At 43.3% G+C, this 24,445-nt stretch overlaps 5 protein-coding genes across 7 annotated transcripts; 1 reads left to right on the top strand and 4 right to left on the bottom strand.

Moving 5' to 3' along the window:
• Positions 1-584: 584 nt before the first annotated feature.
• LOC6902336 (uncharacterized) lies at positions 585-1,070 on the bottom strand. Its single transcript, XM_033379797.1, has one exon. It carries the CDS (start codon positions 1,068-1,070, stop codon positions 585-587), a length of 486 nt encoding a protein of 161 aa, XP_033235688.1.
• A 782-nt stretch (positions 1,071-1,852) lies between these two features.
• On the bottom strand, positions 1,853-14,514 carry LOC4816194 (probable phospholipid-transporting ATPase IIB). 2 transcript variants are annotated; one of them, XM_001355718.4, is made up of 6 exons: positions 13,274-14,514; positions 4,954-5,791; positions 4,100-4,898; positions 2,699-4,043; positions 2,565-2,638; positions 1,853-2,496 (listed from the first exon to the last, which is right to left on the bottom strand). In XM_001355718.4, exons 1-6 carry the CDS (start codon positions 13,858-13,860, stop codon positions 2,363-2,365), a joined length of 3,777 nt encoding a protein of 1,258 aa, XP_001355754.2. In that variant the 5' UTR covers positions 13,861-14,514; the 3' UTR covers positions 1,853-2,362. The 2 variants fall into 2 exon arrangements, with proteins under 2 accessions (XP_001355754.2, XP_015036905.1); XM_015181419.2 differs by lacking the exon at positions 13,274-14,514 and adding an exon at positions 6,587-6,953 and having other exon boundaries at positions 2,267-2,496.
• Positions 14,515-15,761: 1,247 nt separating this feature from the next.
• Uvrag (UV-resistance associated gene) lies at positions 15,762-18,453 on the bottom strand. Its single transcript, XM_001355717.4, has 4 exons — positions 17,895-18,453; positions 16,661-17,836; positions 16,204-16,596; positions 15,762-16,153 (listed from the first exon to the last, which is right to left on the bottom strand). The coding sequence occupies exons 1-4, from the start codon at positions 18,284-18,286 to the stop codon at positions 16,039-16,041; spliced, it is 2,076 nt and encodes a 691-aa protein (XP_001355753.3). The 5' UTR covers positions 18,287-18,453; the 3' UTR covers positions 15,762-16,038.
• Positions 18,454-19,564: 1,111 nt separating this feature from the next.
• fs(2)ltoPP43 (female sterile (2) ltoPP43) lies at positions 19,565-23,765 on the top strand. Of its 2 annotated transcripts, XM_001355716.4 has the most exons (4): positions 19,565-19,860; positions 19,925-20,400; positions 23,184-23,359; positions 23,421-23,765. In XM_001355716.4, exons 1-4 carry the CDS (start codon positions 19,654-19,656, stop codon positions 23,708-23,710), a joined length of 1,149 nt encoding a protein of 382 aa, XP_001355752.3. In that variant the 5' UTR covers positions 19,565-19,653; the 3' UTR covers positions 23,711-23,765. The 2 variants fall into 2 exon arrangements, with proteins under 2 accessions (XP_001355752.3, XP_015036904.2); XM_015181418.2 differs by lacking the exons at positions 23,184-23,359; positions 23,421-23,765 and adding an exon at positions 20,753-22,583.
• LOC4816203 (RNA-binding motif protein, X-linked 2) lies at positions 23,751-24,341 on the bottom strand. The gene has a single exon (XM_001355715.3). It carries the CDS (start codon positions 24,242-24,244, stop codon positions 23,768-23,770), a length of 477 nt encoding a protein of 158 aa, XP_001355751.2. The 5' UTR covers positions 24,245-24,341; the 3' UTR covers positions 23,751-23,767.
• Positions 24,342-24,445: the final 104 nt, after the last annotated feature.

The raw sequence follows: 24,445 nt of genomic DNA, 5'->3' as shown, positions 1-24,445 counted from the left end.
CCTTTTCTGACACTGCAAATAGCTACTGGCCCTCCGCCCTGCATATGGCCTGGCTTGGGACTGGCCTGGGACTAACATATAAGAGTCGCAGAATTCTTTGGTAAGAAAAGAAATTAAGGGAGAAAGAAATACTGGGAGACAGTTCAGTATGGAAACCGTTATAATGTTGGTGGTGGTGGAAAAAGGATAGACAGAGTGCAGGAATAGAAAAATCGTATATTTTACGATTTTGCATTCAACATAATGGTTTTTTTTTATTTTTTAATAAAAATTGGGAACTAATTGTTATTTGTTATATTTAAACTTATTACATTTACGGTCGCTGATAAAAATCAATCCTTATGTTAGGAATCGAGGCACAAGAGGCTTAATTTTCCCTCAAACTTTATAGTACTGCTGGCTGCAATGCCTCGAGTGAACTCCATTCGAACCCTTTCATTGAGCAAAGTATTAAAGTAGAAAAACTAACACCGAGTAAAGATTTTTTTTTCAATAAAAAAAATTAGGGCTTATCGAATTAGGGTCTAAATCACATTATGGTCCATAATCAATATAGATATCTCCTCTTCGCCTCGCCGCCCATATTATTGCTGTGCTCCATTTGCGAGCATTTGCTGGTCGAGGGCCATCTGCTTGAGAAACTGCTGATGTTGCCGAGGCAGCAGCTGACGGTAGTAGAGATTCGTGTGAGCCTGCTGCTCCAGCACGGCCATAAGTTGGAGGTACTGCGCCTGTGCCTGCTCGGCCCGGCGACTGAGGAGACTGCGATCTCGACGCTGGTGCTCCCGGGGGCTGAGCTGGCGGGGCGTCTCAGCGAGTGTCGGCCTGCAGGTGGGACCCAAGGCGGGAGCAGTGGACTTTGGTGGACAGGCTGTGGGTGGGGATGCCTCTTTTTTGTTGTCCAGCCAGGGGCGGAAGAATTCCTTGGTTTGGCGGCGCTTGGCGGATTCCTTCTCCTGGTATATCAGACTATCCTTTTTCGATTCTGGGCGTTGGTCTATCTCCAGAGTGAGTTTGCTGGCTGTAAGCTGCTTGTGGGTGTAGCTTAAGGTCGTCGTAGAGTTATCCATTTCGGTTGATGACGATGCTGTTCTCCAGATGTTTGCTGAGTGAATGGTTGACTCTCTGCTCTAACCTGCTTTTATACACGGATCAGGTAAAAAAGGATGTGATACCATTTATTGGGTAATACCATACCATACTATTAGGTAATCGTTTTGTGTGGACCAGGGAATCTCTTTTATGGCCTGGTCTTGCTAATTGTCGTCTCGGCCTTGCCTAATTATTTTTTTTAAGGATTAGCACCTACCGATCGACCAAATATTGCCACCGGAACAAGAAAGCTATCTACAACCGTTTTGCACACAAGCCGGTGTTTTTTTATTGGTGTACTTGACGGCATTTGCTGTGTGTAGTCCTTCTACCTGTCCAAATCAGATTAGATAAAATGAGTATTATTCAAATATTGTTCTTACCTGCGATGACCCCTTATTCTGTTTGACCTATAGTACTTTTGTCAATGACAAAAAGGATCTTCGCGTATGATTTTATTTGAAATATTTGAATGTGTGTTCTAGAAAAATCCAATATCCGACTATGGGCATAGAAGATATCAAAGTTTATGGTTCAAATATGACTTGGGAAGTCCAGCTGATCATAGGCAGAATACATATATGTTTGGAGACAACCCAATGACAACTTTGCACTTATACCTCAAGATTTGCCAACAAACCTCAGATTTCAGTCTACAAGTGATTTGCATTTATGTAAATAGAGATATATATTTTATATTTATTTATAAGTCATTATTTCACAATCCAATGCGATTTCTAAACCTTAATACAAAAATCTATTTGTCGTTTTACATTTTGTTTCGTACATTCTCATAATTGATTTCAGTGTTTTTTTAAGTTTAGTCATAGATACAATTCGTATTTTATTTTTCTTTAACATTAAATAATTAGTAACATAATTTGGTTTACTGCGACTTAAATATTAATCAAATACACACAGGTATACAAAAAAATGACAAAATATAATAATAAACTTTTCTTTTACTCCTCACACGCCTATAAACTAAAATTAGTTTTGTTTAATAATCATACGATAGTAGAATGCCTCACTTTTCTTCTTGCATTTTTGTGAAAATTTACAAATGAAACAAAAACAACAAACAAGAAGAGTGCAAAGGTGTCGAAGGAGAGTCAATTTAACTTTATATCACGTATATGGGGATTGGGTTGGGCTCTGGCAAAACGAGACGACAGATTGTAATAGATTTTAATAATCATTAAACCATACACAAACACAGAAATTAAATCTTTAGGCGGGGGTAACTATTGAGGAATAGAAGCCATCGGATCTAAGAGAGCTTCAAGTAGGAAGGCGGGGAACATTTCTTGCGCAAGAACTTGATTATGTACAGAGGCAAGCAGGACACTAGCGTGATGAGCGACACCTTCCAAAGGAAGTCGTACGACCAGATGAACTCCCAGTCTGCGGGCGAAAAAAACACGAGGTTAGTAATGTAGCTGGCTCTGCCCAGTCAAGTGTCGCAGACTTACCGAAATACTCGTGCAAGACGGCCAGTGAAATGAGATAAAGGGCCAAGCTGAAAAGCTCTGCCAGCACCATTAGTCTGCAAAAAAAAAGGTACAGTTTAGAATGCTCATAGCTCGTATTCTTCGTAGGAACTCACCTGTGCCAAGTGCGCACAGTGAGGGCCACCATGATCAGCTCAGTCATGATCAGAGCCGAGAAGCTGATGGCCACAATGTGTATGAACTCGTCCACGAAGAGTATCAGGGCGCCGTACATGATGACACCGCCTTGGTATATACTAATCAAAACCCAAATAAAGAAGGTCTTATAGCTGAGACTCCGACCCTTTGATAGATCCTTATATAGCTCCGGGTACGTGACAGCCGTCTCCGAGGTGATGTCCTGATCCAGCACCAGCGAGAACACCGGGAACATGGTATACAATGTCGAATATCCGACCATGAGAAAGCCCTGATACAGAGCCACCGAACTGAGGTAGAAAACTGCCGAGAAGACTGCCTGCAGGGTGGTGATGATCAGGCCACGATGGATGACGAACTGGGAAAGAGCCGCCGAGCGCTTGTAGCTCCGCCTACCGTGGATCAGTAGCAGCTTGGCAATGTGTGAGAATTGCGGAATGCTGAAATCGCCAGCCAGGGAGGCTTGTCTGCCTTCGCGTCCTTCGATGCCGACGCCGGCGTCCGCCTGCTGGATCATGCTGACATCATTTCCACCATCGCCCACGGCACAAGTGCGTTTGCCCGTGTGCTTCTGGATGAGCGCCACCACTTGGGCCTTCTGGGTGGGCGAGCATCGACAGCAGACGACAGCCGGGGAGGCGGTAGCCAGTTCAAGGAACTCTGGTCGATAATACTGCAGGCAAACCTCAAGAGACTCGCCTTCAATGACGAGGGCATGACCCTGCTTGCGCCTGAAGCTATTCAGCTCCTGATGGGCATCTGTGCGCGTCTTCACGGAGCGCAGTACATGCAGACCCTGGTTCCGGCCAATTAGCTGCGAAGACTTTGCAATGCAGCAGGCTGTCTCCAGCTTATCTCCCGTCAACATCCACACCCGAACACCCGCATTGCGCAGCAGCTCTAAGGTTGGTCGAACATTCTCCTGCAAGCGATCCTCCACCCCAGTGAGGCAGAGCAGCTCCAGTTCCCTCTCCAGCGATTCGGTCACGGCGGCCACCTTGGCCACGCGATCTGTAATACTCAAGCGGGCCGCATTGTACCGCATCTCAAAGTCGGAGTACTGCTCCTCCGTGAGCACCTTCTTGGCCACGACCAATGTGCGTAGACCTTCGCGGGCCATGTTGCCCGACTCTTCGCTGAGCCAGTCATTGTATTGCACAATGCTGGACATTACCACATCGGCGCCCTTTAAATAGAACGTTATCTGACCGGATTTGCTCTCCCTCACGATGATGCCCATGCGTTTGCTTTCGCTTGTGAAGGGGAACAGCTGTAGGATCTGATAGTGTAGCAGGATATCGTCTGGAAAAAAAGGCATTTACTTGGGATACGAGTGCTATACGACTGTCTCTACTTACTGTCCTCGCTGGGGGTTTTCACTTGCAGTGTCATGGTATTCAGATCCCTGGCAATCAACGTCAATCCCACCTGCTCCGTCCATTTGACCAGCGCGATCTCATCGGGCGAGGCTGCCTGGTACTGATGCTCTGTGTCTGTGCTGCCTGGGGCCTCGATGTTTATCACAGATTTGGTGGGAGAGTTGTTGCCGCCCGTGACCGTAGATGCCGTGGACACAGACCGATTGTCCTCCTCATCACTAACGGGGGTCACATTGTGGCACAGGGCCAAAGCGCGCACCGCCTCCCACTCACGCCAGCCTTCGGGTCGCCGCATGCGATTGCCGGCAAACATAATCGGTTTGGTGGCGGTGTTGGACTCCCCACTGCTGGAGCTAGAGACGCTGCCCTGTTGGTGCTGCTGTTGTTGCTGTTGCATTATGTTTCCCGAGAGCTTCTGTATAATGTGGCCAATGTGATGGAAGGTGTCCGCATCGTGTGAGACAATCCCAAGGTGGATCTTCTTAAAGACCATCTCGTTTTGGGTGAGGGTGCCCGTCTTGTCCGTCAGCACATAGGAGATTCTGCCCAGCTCCTCCGGTATGGTTGTGGAGCGCACCACAGTTCCCTGGATGTTGGAGTCGTTCTGCATTTGCCACGAGTAGAAGGCCTTTCCCATGTCCAGATTCACCCGCAGGCTGATCGGAATGATGTACGAGAAAAGCAGGACAAAACGGAACATATATCTGTACCAGGGTCCACCGAAACCCTTCAGCATCATCATGACCAGCGACAGGCCCAACACGGCACAGAAAAGAACCTGAAAGAACGGAAAAAACAAATTAAATCTGTTCTTAGTAGGTAGATTTTGTTACCTTTGTCAATCCATTGATCTCCATGTCCAGCAGACCCACCTTGGACCTGGGCTGGGAGTTGTTCATCACGCTGCGGGTCTCGCAGCCCGTGTAGATGACAATGCCAGTGGCTGTGCCGGCAGCCACCACCGTATTGGCCCACAGCGTGTTCTCCACGCTGAGGCCGGTGTCCTCGCTGCCGTCCGTCATGCAGAAGGTGGCAATGAAGCTGTGTATATCGTTCTGGGGCTTCTCCACATAGAAGCTAGCATCGATGCTGTGCAGCTCGGAGTCGCGGCTGAGCTTCTGGGTGTACGGTACAGCCAGGCGGGGCTTCCAGTCCGTCTCGCCATCGAGCTGATCCGTTCTCACGAAGACAGAGCCACTGCGATCGCTGGTGCGCAGCAGGATAAGGTCCGCGGGCACTCGTTCGTTCTTCTCCACAATGATGACATCTCCGACCTTCAGCTTGGAGCTGGGAACCATCTCATAGCCGCTGCCATTGGTCGCCGACAGTCGCTTATACTTCTGGGAGTTGACCTCATGGTCGCGCTGGTGCCGCCGCAAATCGTCGACGGCCTCACGACAAATGGTCACCATCAAAACAAAGCCCAGCGGTCCCCAGTAGGTGTACGGATAGCCAATACGTATGTCCGGAATGAACTGCGAAAGGGCCATCAGCAGGAAGTACAGGTTGAGGAAAAAGCGGAACTGCTCGAATAGCACCAGCGGCAGGAAGGTAATGAAGTTGTACTTCTGGTTCCGGATCTCGTTCGGCGGAAACTTCTCCGTGTTCACCCTTCCCAGGTTGACGGTGCGGGCCCGCAGTTCCCGTGGCCTGAACCATTTTCGCCAGCAGCTGTAAAGACACAAGAATATCAATATATAGATGCTCTTAATCCGACCAAAGCTAAGGAGCATTCTTCTGCCCAGATTCCCAAATCAATGTCAATATTTTCTGTCTGTCAGCCGTTCCGCATACTCTGACTGGCCCTCTTTTTGATACGATTCTGAAGGAGGGCACAAGCGGAACATCCAGGGAGGCATACAAATTGTTTTAAATTTAAAAATACTATTTCTTTTTACTTTTGTTAATTTATTTTCTATCATCTCAGTATCTATCATTCGTTCCGCTTTTCCCCCTACAGTCTCACGCTAATTCAAATTTCAATCGTATTCCCCTCGAGTCCATAACAGTATGCAAAGGGAGGCGACCTTGAACAGAAAAAAAAATCAATAATAAAAACTCGAAAAGAAACAAAAGTGAAAACTCACACGACAGCCATTAAGCACTGGCCAAACGAAACAGCAGCTGCTTGGTAGCAGTCAATGAGAATGCAAATCCATCTGCATCAATGCAACGGAATTCTGCACGCAAAAAATGTGCACTACTTATTCCAACTACGTCACGATTTCTGCAAATCAGCTGCTGTCTCGTTTAAGAAGTGCTTAATAGAATTTGTGTGGGTGTGCGAGTGGGAGTGAGAAAGTCGGGCACGAGAGGTGGTCAGACAGGGAACCGATTAGCTGTAATTGTTGTCTGTTTCCAAAGCCTTTATGTGTGCCAATATGATAACACTTCCCTCCTGCCCCCAATTTAAGTAATGCGAAAATCAACATGACGTCCGGCCAGCGGGGGATGACGATGATTCACCTGAATAGATACCAGCGACTACGCTGGCGATTTAGCAACGGAATATTCTCCCGTGTCATGGGCGTTGTAGCCGAGGTCTGCGATGTGGCATCATCCATCTGGTTGGATGTGGATTTCATATGGCTTTTCCTAATCGAATCTAATGCAGTCTGCTGTTTGAAGTCCTTTGTTCTTTGCGGCAGCTGCTTTTCGTTTTGTTTTGCTTTTAGTTCGTTAAAACTTGGCTTTTACATATTTATACGCGCGGCTCAGGGCACACGACTGTTGTCCAGGGGCATGACGCACACACAAGCACTTGAAAAATAAAATAAATTGCAAAATTCTTATGCACAAAACATGAAAAATTCCGTACAGTGTGACCGCGATAGAATATATGGTCAGACCATCAGAAATATACCGAAATATACCATTTCATTTTCAAAATATACCGTAAATATACCGATAAAAAAACGAGCTTAGCCCACTTAAGCTCCCTTTATTTAAACAGGATAACAACTTGAGTCAAAAAGTAGAATACTAATATTAATAAGAATTACTCTTGTATATTTAATGACCACTGGTCGAAAATGGTCGAGACAACATATTTCTGTTGTTTCAGTAATATTGAAATTCAGTAATATTCAGTAATTGAAAATTTCCATATGAAAACAGAAATCAATATAAGCCAAGCAGTAGCCTGTGAGTGGGAAAGGGACGCGAGACCACTAAACAATTCACTGAAGAGTTGCCACATGACTGCGGCCTGGGCATTGGCAACCCTGTCGAGCGCGCTCTATTTAAATGCCATCGGACGGGTTATGGAAATTTACGATTGTCGCTGTCGCCGACTGCTGACGGAGCAGCTTCACATCGCTTTCGTTCGCACCGAGACGTTAATTAAATAAGCTTTTGTCGGTGGGCTGGTTGTCTACATTTAAGTTGCTTAGATCAGCGCAATATTGTGGCATAATGAGATTGTGCCAACTCCATTCAACTCCTCTCTCTCTCTCGACGCTCTGTGTAAACTTGTTTTCTCTCTAGATGTTTATGGCTATCGAATAGGAATTCTATTTGGATTCTTGCGACTGAATGTTTTGTCAATAACACGCACATTCTTAGCACGATTTCGTGTTATGATCTCATAAGAAAAAGTTGCCAAAACGCCATCAAAAAAGAAGAGCCACAGCAACAGCTACATACAACCACATAAGAGTTCAATGACTGGCGACAGCCAAAAGAATTTGCCCAGACAAAAGGGCCAGGAATTCGCTCACCTTCTGCCTTCCACCTTCTACAATCTTCTGGCACTGTTTTTCCATCTTCTGGCCCTCAGTAAATGACTCACAGGGCACTTCAAAGGGACGGAGAGCCGACAAGATGTCAGCGCTTTTTAGCTTTAAAGTTTCTGCCATAAGCACAAAGTGTGTCACTGTCGTTAAATACGAGTGTGTGTGCCTAGAACATTTATGTGCCTTTCCTGATTCACTTATCGGCCAATGTGATTCAACTCAATCGCGTACTCATTCAGTTTCGATTTGAATAAAATGGCATTCGTTGACATTAAAAATAAGTACACTGCACAGCACTGCATCTCAGTCTGAGCAATTAACTGGAAATTTCGAAACAATTTGTAGACATCAGCAGATTATGACACAAGCGGATTGATGGGATTGCTCAATCCGATATTGCATCCCATTATTGCATTTCCCATTAACTGTCCATCGTTTGCAGTACATCCGTACTTGCAACAATTCTTATAAGCAGTTTTCATGGAATAAATGAAATCTAGCAAGAGGAAGGGAATCCATGGAGTGGGAACCATTTCCAATCCAGTTTATTGGATGTCTGAAGGAAAGATTTCAATCATCTTCAAGCTTAAGAATCTATCTGCCCGTAGATCCATCAGAAATGAGTAAAAATATCCACCAATTTTCGTAGATTTCCCCCTGCAATACAATGGAATGCCCGGAAAAGTGTGTGGTGGAAAATTTTCCACACTTATTACCAAACCAGACCGGGCCGAGCAGGTTTCTCTTTCCCATCGAAAGTACAATAGTTGCTGAACAGAATTGAAGAACTGAGTGAATGATTTGTATAATTTATGCACCACCTGGCGCACTCGCATACAGGAGGAGCCGCCTTTGCAGATGGATGAATGAATGAATGATGGCTGGGTGGCATATTCAACGTATGGGAGGATGGGACCGGATAAGACTCAGGATGGGACATTATTAGCTGAAAGCTACGAGTACGGCTAAATAATTAAATTACGATAAATATTCAATCTAAATATGAAATTAATTAAAAATCATATTTCATATTAAATACATAAGTGAGTGGGTATGAGTGGGTGTATAGGTCAACAGGGTCAATGTACACATTTTATTAATCCTGCACACTCTTATCAGACTTTGCTGAATTTTTATATTAACATGAGATTTCCATTTAAAATCATTTGATCATATTTTGGCTTTTGCTGACATTCAACGCAGGAAAGTAGGGGAGAATTCTTTCTGGGACTGGAAAAAATCTATATAATGACCCAAAACCAGCCACACGAGTTGTACATAAAACTTCGAGATGGGCACGGAGCCACAAGCTATGCTCATTTCGATGATTTCAAGTAGGGAGCGAAGGCGAAGCCTAAGAACTCAAATCGGTGGGAGAGTATTCAGGAACAGGCGGAGATTTACTAAGTAATCATCTGAAAATTAAGTTTTCCACACTGGACCGGGATAATGATATTCAATAGACATTCAAGATACTGCGCGGTTAATCAAGGAGGTGGTTGGTGTTTTTTTAATTGCTTATTGTGGTAAACATTTTTTATTCAGAAATAACGATCTTTATAATTACGATTTATCGTATTCATTTTCTTATTGCTACAGTTCCTTCAATGGAAAATATTATGAAGATGGTAAAAGAAGTAAAGTTCAACCTTCAAATGATGATCAGGCCAAAAGTCCCATAAAGTGCATATTCTTTTATTAATTCTTTAAATAATATTAATCCAACCTGATCCAGATTTTATCTACTAATATATCTAATCTTTATTGCCCCTGTAGGGTTTGAGTGCCTCATATAAAACTATACGGGCAGCTTTTTGGCTGAGTTGTGTACATAAGTATGAAGGTTTTCCAAACCAAGATTATTTAAAAAGAACGAAACGCGGGAGGGTCTGCCCCACCTGGGAGCTTTAAACCTTTTTTCTACCCCCCCTTTAAAAGGGTATGAAAAAGAGTAAAAGGTACAGCAGATATGACGAGTGAGCCCACATGTTACATTCTGGCGTTTGGTTATTAGCCCACATTCCCAGTGGGTGGCGCAGAGCGTTGGCAGTGGCAGAGCCCATTGCGGGCGTCAATCGTTGTCGCTTTTCCTCTATTTCCCACCAACTGTTTGCATTCGCAAACAGCCAACAGAACAACTAAAAATAATATCATGAGGCGTTGCCATTGACAGCTTGGCGTGGAGCGGGGGGTGGAGCATGTGGGCATGTGGGGCCTGGCGGCGCACTAATTTCCATGCGATGGCGGTAACACGAGCACGGGAAAAGTCTGTCGCCAGTTGGAAATGGCCATATTTAATGCCAATTCCAATTAGCCCCGTGAGTGGGCGGGTGATTTCTAGAAATCCGCAAAAGTGGCTTAAATAGTTCAAAATATCCTGGGGATGGAAATAAATAATTAAAAAGTCGACTTACAGAGATTGTATAGGGTACATTTTCTCAGCCTAAACCTCTTTCCTAATATGAGCAATAATATTCCAATGAGCAATATTCCAACCAATCAGTTTAATCATACATATGTACGTCGATTGCCAATCAATTTATTGCCTGTGAAGGAACTTCATGCTCTTATTAAAACAATAGATATATGATATGTTGGAAAAATGAATGATCGAATAGTACGATGATTTTCCCTGTGGCATGAATTGACTACGAGAATGATATCAGCGTATGAACATCTGCTCTTGTACTGCTTTCTTCCCCTAATTATTCCCAAAGAAATATTCCATAGATGTACCTGTTTCGTTTAGGCGCATTCTTAGAATCATGAAAGTTTGATTTCGCTGTACAAATTTCCCATAAGTGAAGGGTCACATTGATACAGCGTAACCTTATCCGCAAAAGTGAATGTGCTGCTTATGGAAGTACGTATAGTTCAGTTCTAGTTTTAAATGAATTACCGAAACAATATAGTACAACAATCCGAGAATAGAGATGGAAAAACCTTATCACCGTCTGCCGCGTTTTCGGCACAAATGGAATTTATATCCACATCTGTTGCGTATGGAAAAAATGTGTAGCTGTAAATACTATGTGTGGGGGAATAGGAAAATAGGGGAAATAAACGCTCTGTTGGTTCCACTACAGTGCTGCCACAACAACAACGAATGTGCCGCATGGCGCCTCCTCACTTTGCAATTCTAATCGGGCTGTCGAAATCTTTGAGCCTCATATAACCGAAACGGCAATCGGAGTCGAGCCCAGTCGAGTCGAGCGGTGAAATTCAAGCGAAAAGCCCAACCAAAAGTTAGACCTAGACAAAAGCCAGGCAACCAGGCAACAGCCGGGCCGCAAAGAAACAAAAACCTTCCAGCAAATGGGTGTCGAAAAATTTGAGAAAAACTGAAGATGAAGCTGAAGCCAGTGCGAGGGTTTCAAGACTCTCATCATGGTCAGTGGTATCGAAAAAGAGGCTGATTTTGAATGCTTGAACAAATAATCAAAAGAGAAGACATTGAGCCCATTCGTAGGTTCAATAATAAAAGTGAATTACACATTTTACTGCTCACATGATTACAAAGCCAGAGACAATCTCAACAGCAGATTGCTGCACTTTTGTTTTATAAATATTGCTGATGTATTATCTATCTCTCAGGGATTTTTTTGCGCCAATGAAACATTGTGGGTAAATTGTTATTGTGAATCAGACGGTATATTTTCAAGGAGAGCTATGTACAAGTATTTTACAAAATTAATTGATTTAATGATAAAGATAGTTACAAAATATTTTCTGCAAAGACCGCAAGGGTCATAAGAGTTCTGATATATTATAAGGAATAACTACTAATCAGTTACTAATCAGAACTTCATACGCTTGTAATTTGCTGATTGAACGATTCGGTGATAGAAGTGTCACAAGTGTTGTAAAACGTCAACTAGTGTTGGTTTCTTACTGTTCTTTTATTCTCTTTGACATTCTTTCAGTACAGTTATATGTTTTGGCAGATAATTGGATTTGTTTAAACTTTTATGAAATGATAACTTATGAGTATGCCCAACCCTTTTTCGAGACGCACACTCATAATTTTTACGAGCTGACTCTCGACGCAATGCGGATTTCTGTGCTCCGTTTTTTTGCGGCTAAAAGAATGACCTGCTTCTGATTAGCCGCCGCACGGAGGAACAAAACTTTCAATTTTTGACACAAAAAGAATCGACCGACAAAAAACAAAAAGAGGAACAAACACCTTTAAGCGACTTCTTCTTCTGCGGAACTCGTTTGTATAATTTAGAAACCTTGAAAACAGCATTTCGTGTATTGTTTTTAAGCCAGTACCCATGGATATGATGGGAACTGGTTTTGTTTTTGTGAGTCTTTTTTTTTTGATGTGACTTCTCGAGCTGTTTTCGAGTTAACGAATTGCACGGCACGGCAAACATCGATTAGATTTAAGAGAGAGAGAAATTTGGGGGAGGTTTGGGTTGGTCTGGGCTGGTGCTTGCAACATTTGGAGTCCAACAAGAGTTTTTCCTTTTGTTTTTTGCCTATCAGCCGACAGTTGTCGCTCGGACACTATTTATAGTCTTGTTTTGGTTTGTATTTCTTTCTATTTGTTGCAACATTTTCACCCAACAGAAAGCTGGAATGGTCTACGGCGACGGTCGACGGTCGACGGTCCGGGGATCTGTCTGTCACGTTTATCGATTTGCACCACTTACAAGTGTGTGCCCGTGCCCTGCTATGTTCCCATGTTCTCTAGCGTTTTCCTTTCTAATTAGGTAAATTAAAAATATATCTCGGGATCGGCTACACATATACATATACAATGTGTGGCACATCGCGACTCACATTTCAAAATTCACCGAGAGAGCACACTAGAACGATTTCTTGGAAATGTTTTTCGTAAAAGCTTTCGACCATAAGAAAATCGCACTGCAACAGAAGACGTTGCCTGTTCTTATGGCGCAACAATTTCGAAACCCAAATACAGCGAATCATATGTGGGAAGACATCTGCGGAGCCCCAGTTTATGCGTCCTTTCAATAGAGACTTCACTGTAATAATGAACAGTGGCAGGGAGGGCAACAAGTTGTCTAGAAGGGAACAATTTGGCATAGGAAAAGTTATTGAAATAAGTCAAGAATAAAGGTCAATGGTCGATAATTCGGTGCCTCAGAGAATGGCTTACAATCAGTAAAACAATCTTTATTTTGAGGACACTTTCCTAAGGCGGAAACAGTAATGGAACACTCCATTTACTTCCTAGAAACCCTGCTGTCCGCTTAGAAGAGATTTCACTCTAACGTAGTCTATCCGCTTTTAGGAACCCATGTGGGTGCACATACTCTTATCTCCGAATTAAACTCAGTAAATACCACAATTCTTTTTAAAACATCTGTTTTTTTATTGTAGTTTTTTGTTGCCACACTCGCTGTAAATATTGCGCATACGCAACGTGGCACCCCAAGCATTCACTCACCTGCAGAGGCAGAGCTTGCAGATGCTTCCGAAGCTGCGGCCCTTGCTCCGTCGGCGGTTGTTCTGGTAGAAGACGGTGGCCGAGCCGTTCTCCGGATCGATGACGGTGCTGTGTGTCCCGTTGCCAAGATCGCTTGCAACTCCCGCACTGTCGCCCACACCTGTGGCCGCACCCCCGCTGGGGCCGGAAGCAGCGGAACCAGCAACAGCGCTGCCACCCGCTGACGTCTGCGTTAATTGCGCCAGTTTCGAAACACTGCTGCTGCTGCTGCTGTTCGAGTATTTCGCGCGCTCGCGACTTCGCTCATTTCTATAACGTATTTGTCCGGCGGCAGAGCCAAGACTGTGCCCAAAGAGATTCCCCAGAAAGCTGCCGCCGCCGCCGCTGCTGCTGTTGACGACACCGCTATAACCAGTTGAGCTTTTGCGGTGTCTGCCCCTGCTGTTGTTTTTGCTGTTGCTCTTGATGCTGCTGCTGGCGGCAGCGAAGCTCGCGGTCCGTACGTCTCTGCGTATGAGTAATTCTGTCTCAGAGTCGGTGTCGCTCTCTTCGTCAAAGTCTCGTAGCGGCACATTGTTTTCAGCCATCTTAAGAGAGCGAAAGAGAGTTTACACAGGTGTTTTTGTTGTTGCTTGGCTGCGCGCCTGCCTCAAATAGGGGAATTTTGATGTTTTGCCTTTAACCTAATTGTAAATATGCATTGCATTTGCTTATATATTTTATGATTTCGAAGTCGATTCAGTCTGTTGATTTCAAATATTTCTCTGCCACGTTTCCCCTGAGAGACCCCCCTCAAGGCGCTATTCACGTGCTGGAAGTAGTCTGCTCCTTATCAGCCTGCCGCCTCTCTCGATTTGTTTGAACGGTAAACATGTGGGTGTGTGTTTGTCATAAAACCGTAAATCCCATCTATCAACAAAACACCTTTATTTCGTGGTGGCGTTGCACGATTAAAACACTTCTTATCATCAAAAACGGTTGCCGGCTACCATTCGTCACTATAAACGCCAGTGATACCGAACAATCGAACGCCCGACTACATGATTTTTTGTTAATAAACTCGTAAACTCCAAAGGCCATTGGCAAACACACACAGCCAACACACACCCGCGAGAGCTCCCACACACACACACTGCAATAGAAATTTTTCTTCCGCTTCTTCACATTTCGTCAGCATTTACGCTTGGGGTTTATTTTATTTATTTTTAAGAGCGAATTGCACATTTTACTGTAACTTTTCTGTTGTTTTTGTGACACGTTTTTGTTTTATTTTTTTTTAAATATACCGAAGTACGTCACAAATTTCAAAATATACCGTAAATATACTGACGAATTATTTCTATTCAAGTTGCATCATATTCCTCGTTTTGGATATTCGGTTGAATATTACTAGCTAGCTAAAACCCTCAGGTCTGAACTCATAATTTTATCCGATTATTAAATCAATTTCCTACAAGACTTCCTAAACTTAAGTTTTCGTCTATACTGCATTGCTTGAAATAAGGTTAAAACAAACAATTTCCACTAAATTCACTTTCTTGCATGGTAAATACACGTTCAACACACATTTGCTAAATATTAACTACATTTTTGTGTAATTATCAGGAGCGACACCTGAAGGGGAAATGTGTACGTTTCAAAATTGTTTGCCCGTTTTTTTCATATAAGGCCACATGGAAGCGCCAGTGTGAAAACTTCCGTTATCCCCTTTTTGACATCCCTTTTTTCCGACATTGTGCACATTTATCCATAATGCGTCTAAAAATATACCGGAAAATACTATGAGATGTGTGCAATTTGCGAGATGTGTGGGAAAGAATATCAGTGTTACCTGACTTCGCTTTAAAATATACGGTCTGACCCGCAGAAATATACCGTCCTATTTTCTAAATATACCGTAAATATACTGTCGAATTATTTAAGTTCCATCATACATATTCTGCGTTTTTGATATTCCGTCAAATATTACTAGCTAGATAGAACCTTCAAGTCTGCCTACACAATTTTATTACATTGATGAATACATTTTTCACAAGATATGCTACTTTTAAGAACTCCTTTTTATTGTATTGCGTCTAAAACAAGGTTTAAGCAAAAAGATCCACAAAAACAAAGTGGCATTTGAAGACTTGTTGCTTGTCAACCGAAGTATGGACATTTGTATACCCCTTTTCGTAATAATATTAAAGAACTGCTCTTCATGCTTCCTTGTTGCTACTGCTATAATATCGTTTTCACAGACTCTCATGTTTTTGACATATTACTGCACTTGATCTGTTTTCTGTATATATATCCTGATCCCGATTCAACTATTCAATAGTTGAATGAGGATAAAAAATGAAACCTGCTAACAGTACACAGCACTGATTGGCGGTAAGTTTACATTCAAATTTAAACCAAGAATTAAGATTGAAGCATCAACAAATTTGTATAAAATGTTTAATGTTTATTTATAGCTTAGTTTAGCAGAAAAAACAATAAACGGCCATTTACATAGAGATCTTAGACTACTAAAAATAATATGCACACAGTAGACGCGGTCCGTATTTTGGGCTGTTCTCAAAGCAATCACACATCCGATCTAATAATAATTTAAAGGAGAACAAATGTGTTTCAACTAATACAATCACTTTGGGATACAGCTGTGCAGATTGCTTTGATTTTTGGGGGGCTTTAATCGCTAGGCTATGGTACGGGGAGTATGGGTGTTTAAATACGAGTATAGACGCTCGATACATCAGATATATTGGTATGGTGCTCCCCATTCAGCTGCGCTCCGTTTGGAGGGCTATGTTTGAGTCCGAATTGGAATAGTTGTGCTCCAATCTGGGTCGAAATTCATCCTCGCCATCCGAGTAGGAACCCACTGAACGACAAATGCTATAAAGATATCATTATTAGTGGTCCCCCTATAACTTTATTTATCATACCGCTGCGTTGACGCATAACCCTCGATGGCCAGAGCCTGACTCACGCCCGGTGGCAGCAGCTGCTGGAGCAGGGCATCTTTGGCCGCATTTGCGGTGGTGGGCAGCGCCACATGATTCATGTCCACCGATGAATGGGACTGGGACAAGTGCGCGTTCGCCGGGGTTGTCAGACCATTTACCAGTCGCGTCCTGCCACTGTCCGTCTCGTCGCCCCTCTGGGTGCGTTCGATATATCGCAAGGTGCTGAACAGCTCCAGGAGATTTCCGAAGGTGTTGCGCAGATCACAGTGACCGATAATGTCGAAGCATAGCTGGGAGACGTTCTGACGCAGCAGGTAGATGGCATATTTGGTCTGTTGGGACGGCAGAACGGAGCGCGTATAGAGGGGGAACCTGATCGAAAGAGGGGCATCATTTCAAGATAGGAATACTTTTCAAATACGACGCCTGCACTTACTCTCTTGTGGTGTAGGTTAGTTCTTTGATCTCGTCCACAATCCTCGATTTGGAGGGCTCGTAGAGGATGCGGTTCCGCAGGGGCCTGTCCATGATAATGGCCAGCATCTGCACTAGATGAGCCACATAGCCGAGTGCCGCACTCACCGCCAGCGGTGAGACATTCTCAAGGACCTGGGCATTGGCCGCCTGCCGCGAATCACTTGTGTACTGCTCCATGTGGGGGAACGCAATTCCGCAAATGCTGAGCTGCTGACCCCCGCCCACGCTCTGGATGTTGTAGATCTCCTGCAGCTCCAGCACCAAAGTCGACATGCGTCGTTCCATCTGCCGCATAATCTGGCGTCGCTGATCCCGCTGAGCCAGGTGCTGGGGCTGCAGCAACTGCAGCTCTAGGCGTTCTTTCTCGAGGTGATGCCGCTGCCTGTGCAACTTCTGCTGCAGGGCTTCCTTTCTCTCAGCCAGTGCCTTCAGACGAAGGGTGGCTTTCTCGTTTCGCTGCTGGCAGGTTTCGCGCTCCGCTTGGAGCAGCCGCTGCTTGCAGCGCAGACCTTCAATCTGCTTGGTGAGCTGCTGGGCATTGTACAGCGCCAGGGGGGCAATCTGCTGTTGCTCGGCCAGCAGAACGCTGAGCGTTCGCCCCATGGAATGGTGAATGTGGTGGGAGTGGTCTCCGGATAGGGAAGTGGTGCGCGGCTTGAGCCGCAGCTCGTTCCTGGTGACGCAGTGAACGCTCAGGCGAGCAATCTCCTTGCCGATCTCAGTCATGTGGCGCAGCTTCTGCTGCTGCAGTCGCTGCAGGCGCTGCAGCAAGAGCAGCTTGTCCAGGTTGTAGCTGCGGCGAATCTCCTGCTGATGGCACTTCAGTTGGACGTGCCGCATCGTGCTCATTTTCAGGACGGGACTCGCGCTGCGACTGGTGTTGGGAGAGTTGATGCCGAGCTGGTCCTTCGGCTGCTCCTCTTTCTCCTCTTCCCCGTAATTCTGATAGTGCAGATGCAGCTGCGCATGCAGGCCCTGCTCGCTGATCATCGACGGGGACACAAACTGTTCGCCATTCATTTGGAAAATCAAACAGTTCTGGCCGCACTGGGCAATCGTTAGAGGAGCCAGGGGTATCAGGCCGGAGAAGTATACGCCCCAGCTGAACAGCAGTTCGGGGCGTCTCCCATGCTCCCTGAAAGGCGAAAGCGTTACGGAACTGGCCGACAACCTTGAACGAACCTCTCGCTTACCCGCACATGTCCTTCGTCCTGTCGTCAGTCTCACTTGTTTGGCCAACGGATCGCTTGGCTGACGGACAGTGCTTCCACACCTTGACGCACACACACTGCGCATTAGATTTCCGCCAGGCATCGCCGTCTGCACCGATCTCCGCCCACTTTTGCTGCTGATGGCGCTGCGGCAGCCGCTCGCTCGTGTAGAGTGCTTCACTAGCCTTATCTGTGTGAAGCGTATAGTAAAGCAACACGTCCTCCGAATCCGCCTCAGCTTCCACTTCCGCCTCCGTCACTCCACTCAATTGGCGGCACACAATGTTGAATCCCTGGATACGCGTCAGGTTGCGGAGACGGAGCTGCTGCGTTGCCAGCGGCAACCATTTGCGGCAGCGCGGCCGCAGATTCATTGCAATTGTGGATTGAGGGGTGGATGCCGGTTACGCTGTCACGGTACCTGTAGTACCCAGTGCATTGCTCACCAAATTAAGTTTATGTTGTAGTTTTTTCGCAAGGACTTTCAACAAAAAAACCACTATTCGCGAAACAGCTGTTTGCTGGACCAGTAAGTGTTGGTAAACGGTTCGTCTTTTAAACTATCGAAGACCTTATTGATATAGGGAATACCCATAATAATTGTTGTTTTTATTAGCTAACATAAATCATACAAAATTTAATAGTGCGACTCCTCACTTTAAGAAAAGAGGGACACTGTCACCAGACATATAACATTAAGAAGCTAAACCAGTAGAGATAGACACCTGATAGACACCAAAAAGTATGTATTTACACTATATCGGTATATAATGATATATTTAATCAATTTTCTTTTTTAAAGGTGTATTCAATAACATATGGTATAGAAACCTCCTCGTCCTGTACCTTGTAATATTATACCGAGGTCCCTTCCTTTATACCATTCAAGTGTTATACTTTTCATATTATTTTCCAACAGCAACAAGTTTTGCAATTCCTTTTTGACGATTTTCATTGGCTGGAAGCAAAAATCGCGTCGTCCGTTTTAACCATTTATTGGCGTTATATTTGAAAAAACTAAGTTTATATGTTGCTGCTGCAACATGGAAAAAACATACCCTAGGGAAGGATATTATGGAATTAGGAAATGCCAGGCAAATATACAAAAATATATATATTTCAAATTCATGAGGAGGCCAAAAAAGTGCAATCTAAGACAAGGTCTTTATTAATTTCGTTTGATAGCAGCTTGAAAAAATATACAATGCCCATACTCTTGTTGACAAGAAATAAGTCTTCAAGTACCATTAACATTGACGACACAACTTTGCTACTGTTTTTTTGTTGAACATTTTTGTTGAAACCGTGTTTTTGTCAAAATAAAATGCATGAGAGTACTTAAAAATAGTAAATCTTGAACAAAATGATCTAGTCAATCATACAAAAATTATGTGGGCAAAGCTAAGAAACCTGAAACCTTTTTTTAGACAACATCCAATAAAAGCAAGTATTTAAAACAAGCCAGTTAAGTAAAAAATTGATTCATCAATCGTATAAAATTATGTGGGCATGGCAAAATGTTCTATATAGATAGTAATATTCGACGGAAAATCAAAATAATAATTATTAATAATAGAGCTTGAACTCGTCAGTATATTTACGGTATATTTTTAAAATGATACCGTATATTTTGGTATATTTCTGAGTGTCGGACGGTATATTCTATTGATAAATCCGCGGTCACACTGCCACATCGTTTTATTGAATTGTTTGTACATTTTTAACGAAAAAATCAAGAAAAATGCCTGCCGTGGTGCGTATTAAGCGGCGTATTGATGAAGAACCACACACGGCCTTTGTGCTGAACGGGAAACGGCGACGACTGCACAACGATGAGAATTCCTTGGCCACAGCACAAGTACTGTCGGGGGCGGATCCGACTGCAGCCGCCGCAGACAAAGACGAGCTAACAACCGTGCTGAAATTTGCCGGCACTCTGGCAAAGCAGGTGAGTGGATACATGAGGTATAGATATTTAGTAGATCTAAAGGTTTCGGTCTGCTTTTTGGTAGGATGACAGCGCCACAAAACAATTTGCAGCGGCGCGACTCAACAAAGCCACGGCCAAGGAGTTGGTACAGCAGAAATCCAATGATGCGGCCATTGCCAGTGCTCTGCGCAGGGACAGGCAACGCCAGGAGGCACAACAAACCACACGCGAGCAACGTTTCCGTGTCGTAAACTGTTTAAGGACCACACTCGATGACACCAATGAGAGCGAGGGTGCGGTAGGCGGCAGCAGTACAGATGAAGCTTCACAGATCACAATTCTGGATATAGAATCACAGCAGCAGCAGCAGCAACGTACAGAAACAGCAGCAGCAGGAGGACAGCTAGCAGAGGATGAGCAACTGCAGCCGGGAGGAGGCCTACAGCATGATCAACAACAGCCAGCCGATTCGGATATTGGCTATGTCTACGATTTATATGTACCCGAGAATGAGATGCAAGCGGCCTATGTCGATATGATGGATGACAATTATCTAAGGTTCGTCATACACATTGAACCACATGAGCAAACGTTTAGCATCACGAATACCTTTATGTAGAGCGGATAAGCCATCGTCATTCTCCATTTCCGTTTCCGGTTATGGCTGTTTGTATTTGTAGGTGCTTGATTGTGTGTGTGTGTGTGTATATATGTGGGTGGTGTGTGTGTGTGTGCATCCTCCCCCGCTCCTGTTCGTTGGGTGGTGTATTTTGTAGTCCTCGTGGCAGTCGTTTCATTTATGCATTTATCCAATAATTTTAATGTTAATTCAAAAAAAAGCTAACAAACAATCATGTCTACTGCTCAATAATCCACCCATACTCCGTATCGATTCCGTTCTCTATAAAAGGTTAAATTATCCGTTTAATTACTACTACACCTGCTACTGGTAGGACACAGCTCAACTTGCCACAGAGAGAGCCTTGCCACAAAGAGAGACAGAGAGAGCGAGAGGCCAACTGCAGAAACAAAACCCCCATCCAAAGAAAGAAAGGACTGCCACACACGACCACAGCTCCTGTGGGCGCCCACTAATATGACAAAAAGTGTTTAAAATTCTATCGATTGATTGGTTTATAATTCATTAGATATATGAGATATGAATGTACGAATATGTATGGTGCAGTCAATGCACAGCAGGCGGCTGAGCCTTCTATGACGAAGGGGAATGCCAAGTATTTAGCGGAATATATGATTATGAAGGAGCCAGATGGATCTACGTAGAAACAGAATCTTCTTGATCTTCAGATACTTAAAAGGAAATGACTCTATGTTGACGAAAAAACAAAACTGATTGATCCCTCAATTCGTCGAAGGAGCACTGCTTGATCTTAGATGATAGATACATCTATAAGCAGGAAATGCATTTATAATCAAAATAATCTGCTTGCTGAAAACATCACTAAACATTTTGTAGATAAAGTCGTTCAGAGACACGAAGACGCATCTATTTTGAAACATGACTGCTTGATCCTTAAGTAAACATCAGATTTAGAAAAAGACGTATCTGCATATACCGAAAGTGAACGCCTTGATCCTCAAATGAAATCAAGCAGTAAAAGAAACGATTCTATACTTGAGTTGTGCGGAAAATAACACTGTGGTCCTTGGAAAACTCTTTGTTCTTGAGATTTAATGGATCTAAATTCAGCGAGAACAAATATAGCATAGCTCTATACTCTTTGGGTATCGGAAATACAAGATCGTAGAAAACCCCTTGATTTTCCCTAAGATTAAAGTGGAAAATGCATCTATAACATTAAAAAATTAAACTATAATCTTTGAGTACTGGGTATAATTATATTATAAAAATCAAAAATACGTCTAAGAAATCTAGGAAAAATTCCATAAGTTTCGTATACACAAGAGGAAGATTCATCTATTATATGGAACAATCATCTGACCAATTTTGAGGACATTTTCCAAGGACAAAATAAATTGCTGGAATGCAAAAAGTTGTTCCCCAAACCTAAGAAATAATATAAATTGACTTAAGTGCAATCCGTAAGAGGACAAGGCATTTCTTCGATGTGAAAGATAATTCCTAGAAGGCAAGTCCCCGCCCCAAAGTATCGCTATTATGGAGAAGCATAAAACTAAGCTAAGAACTTAATAGAAAATCCCATAAATGTCCCAAATCTTTAGTGCCAAAGTTCCATAAAATGTAAAGAAATTAGAGAAAACTCTTACATTATTATATCACAATAATAATAATAACCTCTGTAGAACAATCTGTTTTTGTAAGCCATTTTAGTGCCTGAAAAAGATGGAAAAGGAAAACATTTTCTTCACTGGACTCTCCTGCCCTCTGCCCCATCATACGAACCAATCAATCGGTAGAGCCTTAATCCTATGCCATTTCCTAGCATAAGTTCTTTCGATTTGTATAGCTTTTAGGTACTATATGTTCCACATGCCACACACCACAGACAGACCATACGCACACCATACCATATTCTCTGTGTTGATTTTTCCATTATTTTCGTGCCAGTTTGCCCGCCAGTGATCTTTTATTCTTTTCGTTTCGTTTCGTTAATGTTCCTTTCATTCCACACAAAAAAACAAAACAAAACCCAGAAATCAGAGCCCGTAAACCGAGAAACTCTTGTGCTAAAGTCTAATTAAGTGCATAGTTTTTAGTGTTGGTTGGGGTCTAGAGCTGCCCCCGTGATTACAAAAAATAAACTGAATAAATAAACCAAATAAAAAAACTATGATGTTTCAATGAAGGAAAGCAATAAAATACTAGCTTCAGGGGCTAAAGGTCGAATGTTTTTTTGGCAGATGCATAATATAGGCATCTGAATTGAATATTTTGTAGAGATTTTAATAAAAACATGAAACTATATCGCTTTGGTTTCTCGCGCTGTAAATGAATTTTTCTATAGTAGATGTATGGTGTAGATGCATCTGGTTTTGTTTAAATACTATATTTTCCACCGATGTGTTCAAAGTAAGCTTTTAGTTCCAAGATTTATAATAAATAATTCAAATTTTGATAGAACTTTATTGGATATGAATGCAAAACAAACAAAAAAATATTTCGAGGGAAACTTCTTTAGAAATAATACTTTTCTGAGTAACATTTGGCACAGAATTCTTAAAGCTTCCAATTTAAGAAGGAAATTGAGAGGGGTTCCTCTACATATCAACAAAAATGAGCCTCCAATTTGCTTAGAATTCAACAAAAGTACATCGCTCATCATCCTAAACCAGAATTACATACTCTATAAGGTCATAAAAGGTCTCTACTGTGAATGCATTTTTCGCAATATTTACAGCGTTATACCCATGGGAGATATAATCCTAGAGGATTGCTACAACGATGCCGATGAAGAGTACGATTCAGAGGACTCCAATCAGGAGAACTACTATGCCAACGATTATCCTGATGATGAGGAAGCAGCAATGGGCTCTGATGACGATTTGGCCCGTGAAATGAACAAGTTTGTTTTCGGTACGTGGCATATATTGAACAATCCTTGATGCTTAATAAGAGTCCTTCACTTTCTCTTCAGACGACGATGAAGATGAAGATGGAAATGTCACCTCAAGCGATTCGGAGGGCTATAACACCTATCATGATCCCTATATCCACTCAATTAACACCTCAAATGATAGCTTTGCGGATGATGTGGATTTCTGCAACACGGATCGCGAGCGTGGCAGTGCCTATGAGCGTTATAGGCGTCGCATTATGCGTGAGCTCGAGGAGGGCTTGAACCCCCCCAGTCAGCTTAGTCCCGAGGACTTGGACTCCGATGCCGATGATGATGAGGATTCCTTTGCTAGTGCCGATGATAAATAAAATGCTTCAACTTGTTTTACATTGAAATATATCTTTAAAATTATGTTAAATTCAATTTTATTTGCCTTTAAATTTGTTTCTGTATTCCTTTTTTTCAGTCTTAACATCGCCCATCTGTGGCCTGGGTGCACAACCCTCCATATAGAGACGCAGTGTCTCCTCGTCCATCTTTTCGTTCTCCTTGGGCGGCTTGTAGTCCAGGACATGGTCCACGCGCAATGTCCGCTCCATGATTTTTATTCCATTCAGATTGTCCACGGCCAACACAGTGGAGCGCTGATCCTCGTAGCACAGGAAACAGAAGCCCTTGGACTTTCCCGTTTTCGAGTCGCGTACCAGATTGATGTTTACCACTTCTCCGTACTGCGAGAAGACGCAGATGATGTCGCCCTCGGAGAGGTTGTACGGGAAGCCGGCCACAAAGATCCAGGCCGAGTCGCGGTACATGTCGTGCCAGCTCTTCTTCCCCACCCCCTGTTGCAGGTCCTGCTCGCTGAGTTTTAGCACATTTTTCATATTTGTTAGGGGATTCATTTTACTTTTCTAGCTATTAATGTAAATTAAAAATTAAATACAATTCAGTTTGTTTATGTTTTAGCAGTGTGACCGAATAAAACCAATCACACCATGAAATGAAATACTGAAATCAGAAGTCGATAAAAGTTTTTCTTAGCTGATTTCTAGCTCGATACACAAATTCAAAAATTCATTCCCTAAAATTAGCCAATCATGTAA

This window comes from Drosophila pseudoobscura, chromosome 4, assembly GCF_009870125.1.
Source record: "Drosophila pseudoobscura strain MV-25-SWS-2005 chromosome 4, UCI_Dpse_MV25, whole genome shotgun sequence".
Lineage (NCBI taxonomy): Eukaryota > Metazoa > Arthropoda > Insecta > Diptera > Drosophilidae > Drosophila > Drosophila pseudoobscura.
Note: the sequence above shows the minus strand (reverse complement) of the source record. Positions and strands in the feature narration are given on the sequence as shown.

Excerpts from the sequence above, each read along its gene's own strand:
- LOC6902336 (XM_033379797.1), bottom strand. The coding sequence starts at position 1,070 with ATGGATAACTCTACGACGACCTTAAGCTACACCCACAAGCAGCTTACA.
- LOC4816194 (XM_001355718.4), bottom strand. The coding sequence starts at position 13,860 with ATGGCTGAAAACAATGTGCCGCTACGAGACTTTGACGAAGAGAGCGAC. Across the intron at positions 4,899-4,953 it reads AGATCAATGGATTGACAAAG|GTTCTTTTCTGTGCCGTGTT; the intron begins GTAACAAAATCT and ends CCGTTCTTTCAG. Across the intron at positions 2,639-2,698 it reads ACTGTGCGCACTTGGCACAG|ACTAATGGTGCTGGCAGAGC; the intron begins GTGAGTTCCTAC and ends TTTTTTTTGCAG.
- Uvrag (XM_001355717.4), bottom strand. The coding sequence starts at position 18,286 with ATGAATCTGCGGCCGCGCTGCCGCAAATGGTTGCCGCTGGCAACGCAG. Across the intron at positions 17,837-17,894 it reads AGGACGAAGGACATGTGCGG|GGAGCATGGGAGACGCCCCG; the intron begins GTAAGCGAGAGG and ends TTCGCCTTTCAG. Across the intron at positions 16,597-16,660 it reads CTAACCTACACCACAAGAGA|GTTCCCCCTCTATACGCGCT; the intron begins GTAAGTGCAGGC and ends TCTTTCGATCAG.
- LOC4816203 (XM_001355715.3), bottom strand. The coding sequence starts at position 24,244 with ATGAATCCCCTAACAAATATGAAAAATGTGCTAAAACTCAGCGAGCAG.